Genomic DNA, 8209 nt, shown 5'->3' with positions numbered 1-8209 from the left:
AACTTTAAGGTTTGTGGACTTCAATTCCGAGAGTTCCTCAGCCAGCTCTGGGAGTTGAAGTCCACAAACCTTAAAGTTATTAAGGTTGGAGACCCCTATTCTGGATAATATGTTGGTGAACTGTGATTTACCAAGCTACAAATGTCTGGTTTCAAACTAAGAGAAAAACTTTATGGTATAATGTGTAAACTAGGGCACTGAGTGGTGGAACTTTTCAAATGGTCTGAAAGTCTCTGTGATCTTGCCAAATCCAGATTCCCCCATCAGTCTTACTTTCCTCTCCATAAAACTTTTGATGCAGAAATATATTTGTTATAGAAGAATGAACTAATTAAGCATCACCAAGGACATGAAAGTCAAAGGGCTATTCTTCCATCCACTGTTGCTTATCCCAATGACTGAAATAAGCAACCTTCTGGTTTTGCCCTATACTGAACCATTATCTAGCCAAACAAGTTGAGCACAAAAAAAAAATCCCCTAAAAAATTTCAAATGGTATTTTAATGCAATCATCATCTAGTTAGTTAAACTTGTTAAGACGACAGCCAAAAAAGATCGCCACTAACATAAAAAATAATATATATGAAGGTCATATAGCAACAGACCAAGTATGGCTGACCCTCAAAGGCTACTCCAACAAAATGCACTACTAGACCCAAGGCTTTCCCTACAATTAAGGACAAGAAACTTCCAGTTTCTGTTCATTTCATCTCAGTGAATGGCTCACTCAATTGAGACATTGTACCTGGACTGTCAAGGAAGAGTGTAAGCCGCCCTGAGTCTTCAGAGAAGGGCGGGATATAAATGCAAATTAAAAAAAAAAAAAGCAATTCCCTCTCTTGCTTCCCTGATAAAAATTGCAGGATGCAGAACCACCTATCCTAACATTTTTTTCAAATTGTGACCATTTTCATTTTTTTTATTGGCAAATGCCTGGCATATTATATCAGCAGTCATGATTTTCACTTCTACGAAAAAGTGGTAACCTAATAAACTCTGGGAATTTAAAATAATTGAACAAGTATGATTTTGCTGACATATTTCCAAGTCTCAAAATAAGACATCAACTTAATAAAAGAGGGGAAATAAATTTACACTTCATGGAAAAATCTACACTGGCGAATGCTTGAAGCCAGATGTCCGGAGGGAACGTTAATTGCTGAAAATCCTTAGTTTTTCCATGAGAACAGCTGTGATTTGCTGACTTAAGCAAACTCTAAACAGACGATGCATGTGCACAAACACAAGCATCTTTGCTCTATGTATACATTCTGAGTATTTTAGAAAGGTTCTTGGGAGTCAAGCTGTAGATGTTGAGCCTTGCTCAAGAGGGAAGGGAATCCCCAAATCCCTAATCTTCTCCACCCCATTCTCTTACATAGCTATGGCAGAAAAATAAGAAAATAGCTTCATTCCTCTTAGACTTGGTACGGCAGAGCTATTCCAAATGACAGTCTCTTGGTGAGTCTTCATGGAGCAGCTGCAGCCTCCTTCATTTCTGGCCCCAAAGAACCCCTCTACTGTTAAGACCTCCAGCTCTGCCCAAGCCAAAAGGAAATGGGGAAGTAACCAACAAGGCAGGCAGGAAGGAAAGGTTCTGCTCCATCATTGTGTTTAATAATACAAGGTTTAAACCCTGAGCTTAAATGGGAAATCGTTGCTCAGAGCAAATAATGCTGGAATGTTTCTCACAGATCAGTCAAAAATGGAGAATATAGTTCCTTCATCCCGTTCAGTGTGATGGGCTTAAGACAAGAATTGCTCAAGGCCAAAACCTGATCAATTTGAGGTCCAGCCTCCAGCTTGGCCAAGTCCACCTGACCATGCACTTCACTAGGGCAACCATTGCCCTGGCTTCTGGGTCCCCTCTCCAGTCTCTTAAGGTTAGAAAGGAGAAGATGCGTCCCTTACAGGAAGGCCAGAGAAGGTCCAAGCTTTCCAGGAACCTCACCATGAAGAAAGATTAGAGGAACCCTGGGAAGGCCAACTGTAGTAACAGGACCGTGCCCACAATCAGTCCAGCACAGAAGAGCAGCAGCAGCCAGATGGGGAAACTCCCTGCGAAGAGAAAGAGCATTGAATCACCAAGAGTTTGTAGGAGACCCCATATTGGCAAGACAGGACTCCCACCCCACATTTAAATCCACCATCCCAGCTTTGAACATACGCCGGCAGGCTATCTGGTGCAGGCGGCAGCGGCTGTCAACTGCCACACTTAGCAGGGCTGCCTCGTTGCTCTTGAGCAGTTCAGGAGTCTCAGGCAGGAAGGCCACAGCAGTGACCACTATGCCATGTGCTTCCCGCACGTAATACAGCCTCTGGAGGAGTAGAAAGAAAAGACAGAATTGGAGGCAACCTGCTGGTGACTCTCAGGAGTCAAGGTAATCCTCTCCTTTCCCTATAGAGCCTGCTGCAAGATCTTGCAACTGTACGCATACCAGCCCTATGCCAACCATGAGTTTGAAACGCTGTATCAACATCCTCACCCCTCACTCCAACAATGGCTTGTGCCTTGACCAGGCTTTTGTGTGTGCTGCTAGCTGGCCCAGCTAGCTGAGCGTTATGTATACACAATCTTGGAGGGGTAAACTCATACCTGCAAAGAAAAGGCGACGAAGATGGCAACCGAGCCTGTGACAGTGCCCAAACCCAGGAATGTGCCTGTCTCACTGAAAGCATAGAAAGAGAGCCATGTGCATTCCCCATAACATTCATGTGCACTAATACATAGAGAAATGTGTTTTAGAGGACTAGCATTTCCTCTGAAGGCCAAGCAGGCTCCAGCCTTGAAATACCTAAACTAACTCTTCATGGTGTTTATAAAGTCCCTTCCCATTAATCCTACTGGCTATTAAAGGAGAAATGGATCTGAGAGACTACAGTTTGCTATTACGGAGCTTCACCTCCTATTCTAACACCACCATTTTACAACACATAGGGCAAGTTCGTATGACACAATGAACCACAAGTGGCCCAAGCGTGCTATAGCTAGCATGTTGTGTAAATCCAGTCTATAAAGTTAAATATAGTGCAAGTGCAGAAAATTTTCAGAAAATCACTGTTTAGTCATCCTAAAGGGTGTTATGCAAAACAGAACCAGGGTTTCTCTTTCTTCTGTGAAGGTGGAACACAGGAAAATCAAGCACGCAACAAAGTTCTCACCTTACAGACAGGCATGAGATGACCTCATTGCCACAGGGACGAGTGAGCAGGGCCAAGAAACTATGCCCATCCCACTTGGTGATGTAGCAGGGAAGTGGACGTCGTTCACGCTTGTAGGGGATCTGCACTGTGTACAGTCGCAATGCCTTGGCTTGGTCTTCAACTGTACCAAACCTGTGAAAGAAGGAAGAAGCATCCAAATAGAAAGTACACACGTATATACCATATATATATATAGACACACACACACACATATATATATATAGACACATACCGACTGTCTATGTATTCCCCTTACTTGCAAGCCTGGTAGCGGTAGGTCTTGTCTGGAATGCCTGGAAGATTTTCATTCCAACGCAGACCCATCACCATCTGATCTCGCTGCCACACACAACACTGGAAGTCCCGTCCCACTGTCACCACCTGGAGAGATGCAATATGAGCAGCCATGGTCTCCAACCACCATTACTATCTCTTGCCCATAAAAACAATGCCAGCCAGTCTTTACCCAAAGATGAGTTTCAACTATTCCACTGTGTTTCATCAAGCTTTTTGCATATTTATTATAGTCAAACTGTTCTCCGTCTTATGAATCTTTAATGGGTCTCTGTGTTCTCACATATTTATTTGTCTCCAAATGTTCTCCTTCCTTCTATCTTTCCTGGGAACTATCAAAGCTAGCAGCAACCAAAAAATCTGATCCCTGTTGGATTTGAAATCCCTTCCCAGTTTTCAATAGTATGCACATTTCATACACAGCAGCAAGGAGTTTGCGATAGATCTGACAATCCCTGCTTTTAAAAAGCTATTTCTTTTGATTTCAGAAACTGTTCTGTGCAATGGAAAGCATGCTCCAATATGGAAATATTACATTTTCTTGATTTCTATGCCTTCTGTCTCTTTTCTCTATTAGCCTTTCCTTACTCTAGAAAGTAGCAGAAAATGCTGTGGACTGTCAGAGGCAGCTACATAATTCAGTGGTCCTCTACTCTAAGGCTATTCAACTTGCCTAGATGAAGAATGATACATAATTCCTCCACACTCTCTTTCACATTACTCTTTGGAGCAAAGGCTATTCTTCTATAACACTAACCATTATTTGTTTGACCATGGTTAACTGAACAATCTATAATTGCCTAGATTCACATCAACATGAAAGCTGGCTGGGTGTCTTTGGGCAAACTGGAGAAAGAATATTTTTGAGGGGTTTTTTATCCTTTGGATGTGGGAGGAGGATTGCCCTATGCTACCCTCTTGTGGCAATCTTTTTGCTAATTATCTTATTATTCTACTACCACTACTAAACCCCTTAGGATTTAGAAATCCTTTCAGACTTGAAAGTAATGGCAAAATGTGGGGAAGGTTCAGGATAGCAAAGAAAAACAATTGGTTTTTATTAAATACCTTTAAAAAGGAATGGATTTTTAAAAACTGTTATTTGTGCAAATTATCTAAGTCTTGATAATGTCTACCACTACATTATCTCTCCAGAAACTATTTCTATCCCTGTCTCCTTGGGCCATCTTCAATTCTGCCCTATCATTTGCTCTTCCTAAACCCTTCTCTCCTTTCGTTCCCTCATCCTGCTGGAATATAATCTGGGAAGATTGTGTAATGTTGCCTTCTCCACTGGCACCTTAGATCACTTCCCTTAATAAGCAGTAGAAACAAATAAATCCCAGTCTTCTCACCTTGTTATCAGGACCCAGTGCTATATCTTCTATCTCACCATTGTGTGCCTGGAATTCAAGAGTTTTCTTCATGCTGGGAAACTGTGGAAGATGTAAGAGGGAAGAAATTTACCATCACTTCCATGTCCACACTCCTAATGTACGAATGAAGTGCTTTGCGACCCAAAAGTCTTCCTCTTCCTTTCTCCACCATTGTAGTTCCAGACCAAAACCTTGCTCCCCAACACACAACAGACCATTTCTTCATCTCCCCATACAGGTGTACCTCCCAGACTCGCAGGAAGCCATCCACACCACCAGTAGCCAAAAGGGTATGATCATCACTGAAGCACACAGCCTTCTGTAGAGTATCTGGACTGGTGTCTGTTTGGACACAGTGCAAAGTTTCTACTGCCACCTCCGTCATCTCCCTGTGGGTATTGCCATTGCTTTTCTCATTTGGGACTGGGGGCTTGCGTCTCCGTAGATCCTTATTACCAGCACCTAACGGCATAACGGCACATAAGGAAATATTCCATAAACCTCTTTGACCAGCGGCTCCCAACTTTCCTCTCTCTTCTGCAGATCTTGTCCGTTTTCACCATCAGCAAGATTTGTAAGTATTGCTGTTTCCACCTTTACATTAGTTTTTAGACCGCTATTGTTCTGGGCCTTAATATATTAGGAATTCAATTCTGTAGCTAAATAAATGTTCGGTTCTCACCTGCTTTAGCACTATCGCCACTGCTGCCACCTGTTTTCTGCCCAGATTTAAAGAGCTGGAAACTCAGGATGTGGCAAGTAGCATCCTGCCCTGCAGCAATAAAATTTCCTGCTAGCGCCATAGTCATGGTAGCCCGGGTCTCTGTGTCATGAGCATGTAGCAGCGAGGCAGATAACTTGCCATCTCTCCAGTGCAGCTGCAAGAAATGCTTGGGGAACAAAAGAGAGAAAGGAAGGATGAAGCACCAACTACCCTTGCAAAACGGACTTCTTCTTTTTCTACCCAAAGGCAAATCTTGCCAGAGATGACAAGATTTGTCCTTCCTTATCACTGTACCAAAGTGTGGGTACACAGAGGGCACAACTCCCTCCCTTCTACAAGCATGGTTTTGTGCTTGCCTGAAAGGACAACCATAGTTCCTGCGTAGCCACTCTTCCCCCTTGGTGGTCCTTTTCATGTTTGCCTTTGGAGTCCATATAATGTTCCCTGTCCCCCAGCCCAGACCAAGGAGGCAAGCTTAACTCTTCCAGGTTCATGGTTTTCTTCATGTATTAATTTTACTCTGTGCACTTCAAAAAGCAGCTTCGTCCAATGCTGCACAAACCTTGTTATGACAGTTGCAGCAAACACCACACCACCCTCCCCATTTCTGATGGGTGCTGCTCTAGGGGCAGGAGGGGAGCTCCCAGCCAACGCACAGAAGGCAAATCCGAGGGCAGGAGGAGAGATGTGTGCCCTACTCCCGTAGTTTCCATACCAAGCCATTCGTGATCCCCGTCTTGGCAGCGCCGCCTCCCCCAGCGATCAGCGCCAGTCCAGCTTCACGATGTATGCGGAGGGCATAGAGCGGGAACGGAGCCCGGTAGAGCTCGGGCGGACGACGAGGGGGCATGACTGGATCAGCGAAGCCGGGGTCAGCGGGGTCAAAGGTCAACTCATGCCAATTCCGCGCTAAACTGTTCTTTCCTCGGCTCCCCTCCTCTCTAGTGCAGCTCACGGTACAACAGCTCTTTGATCTCGAGTAGGCATGCGCAGCTCCGACCTCCTTGACGTGGCGCAGGCGCAAAATACTCAGCACACGTCGGCACAAAGTGGACCGGCCGGCGAGAAAAACCTTCGGTCGCGTTAAGAGTCGAAAGAAACATCCACGTCGTCGCCGCCGCTTCGTGTCTGTAGTTAGGGCGGAAGCCGGGCAAATCACGCGGTGTTTAATAGGCGGAAGCATGTTAGTGAGCTGTGCTCCATTTTCTTCCTAAGGAGAGGCTTCAGACGTCTTAAAACAGGGGTCTCCAACCTTAGTAACTTTAAGGCTTGTGGACTTCAACTCCCAGAGTTCCTGAGCCAGCAAAGCTGGCTCAGGAACTCTGGGAGTTGAAGTCCACAAGCCTTAAAGTTACTAAGGTTGGAGACTTGTCTTAAAGCGACGGGGCGATTGCTGGAATTACGGCCATGCTAATTTCTGCGCGTGTGCATCATGCATTTTGTAAAATGCATCTTACTCGCTGTGGTGGGAAGCGTTCCTATGAGTGGAATTAAAAGCATATCTTTTCTTTTATGTACACTGAGAGCATATGCACCAAGACAAATTCCTTGTGTGTCCAATCACACTTGGCCAATAAAAAAATTCTATTCTATTCTATTCTATTTTCTGTTATATGGCCCTGGGTTTATACAATGAATCTTGGAGAATATTCCGCAGCGTTTCCATGTAGTCTTCTTCCTGATGTTATGACAGTTTTAGACAATAGACTTCTTCGAGATTTCTTGTTTCTGGACTCTAGGAAGATGTAGCTATTGTAATTTTTTTTAAAAAAAGATGCACTTAAATCACAACCCAAGAAATGGAAGGAACCAAGGAGATAATACCATCCTAAGAACCCAAAAACACTTGGGTTTTTGAGAGCTCCAAAGCCCCATTTGAGTTAGGATTGCCAACAGCCTCCAAGATATCAGTAGGGCCCAAGTACAGTTGGACTAAATGGACCATTTTTAAAAACGTGTATATTTGATTTACATCCTCAGAGCTCAAAATGGGATCCATTTTCACCACCATTTTGTGAGATTGGGCTAAAAATGAGTGAATGATCTTCTAAAGTGACCTAGTGAGTCAGTAAATGAGACATATTGGTTTTTATGTAAGGTTGAAAGGTGAGAAAAGAAAGGGAAAGAAAAATGTATTTAATCAAAGAGCCATGCAAATAAATTGATTCTGGATTTATCATTGTGGGATGGTAGCAAATATACTCATTTATTCCCAAATTTAACTGAGAAGAAATTACCAATTTTTGATCTTTGTTAAAAAGATAAAAGTATCTGTCATGTCCAACTCTGGGGTGTGGTGCTCATCTCCGTTTTTTGGCTGAAGGAACCAGCATTGACTCGACATTTTTCATGGCCGTGTGGTCAGCATGGCTATACGTTAAAGATATACTGAACTGTTTTTTGTATCGTCTTTATTATTTTTCACAAATAACTGAAGGCAGCAAACCTTCCACCTCCTACTTTCCTCACAACAACCTTGTGAGGTGGCTTGGTGTGAGACAGTGTGACTGACCCAAAGTCACCCAGCTGGCTTTCATGGCTAAGATGGAAGTTGAACTCAGGGTCTCCTGTTTTGTGGTCTGTGCCTTAACCACTAAACCAAACTGGCAAA

General features: G+C 43.6%; 1 protein-coding gene across 1 annotated transcript; it reads right to left on the bottom strand.

Annotated features, from left to right (window-relative positions):
* Positions 1-816: 816 nt before the first annotated feature.
* On the bottom strand, positions 817-6691 carry PREB (prolactin regulatory element binding). The gene is made up of 9 exons (XM_058164664.1): positions 6314-6691; positions 5557-5764; positions 5119-5336; positions 4854-4934; positions 3461-3585; positions 3163-3336; positions 2597-2669; positions 2168-2318; positions 817-2058 (listed from the first exon to the last, which is right to left on the bottom strand). The coding sequence occupies exons 1-9, from the start codon at positions 6446-6448 to the stop codon at positions 1964-1966; spliced, it is 1260 nt and encodes a 419-aa protein (XP_058020647.1). The 5' UTR covers positions 6449-6691; the 3' UTR covers positions 817-1963.
* Between the last annotated feature and the right edge of the window lie 1518 nt (positions 6692-8209).

This window comes from Ahaetulla prasina, chromosome 1 (assembly GCF_028640845.1).
Source record: "Ahaetulla prasina isolate Xishuangbanna chromosome 1, ASM2864084v1, whole genome shotgun sequence".
Taxonomy (NCBI): Eukaryota; Metazoa; Chordata; class Lepidosauria; order Squamata; family Colubridae; genus Ahaetulla; species Ahaetulla prasina.
The sequence above is the reverse complement of the archived record's forward strand: the minus strand, read 5'-3'. Positions and strand labels throughout refer to the sequence as shown.

What these genes read in the sequence shown, in the direction of transcription:
- PREB (XM_058164664.1), bottom strand. Translation starts at nt 6,448, where the DNA reads ATGCCCCCTCGTCGTCCGCCCGAGCTCTACCGGGCTCCGTTCCCGCTC. An exon ending in GCTTCCTGCGAGTCTGGGAG is followed by an intron (nt 4,935 to 5,118) that starts GTACACCTGTAT and finishes CATCTTCCACAG; the next exon opens with TTTCCCAGCATGAAGAAAAC. An exon ending in TCGTCGCCTTTTCTTTGCAG is followed by an intron (nt 2,319 to 2,596) that starts GTATGAGTTTAC and finishes CTACTCCTCCAG; the next exon opens with AGGCTGTATTACGTGCGGGA.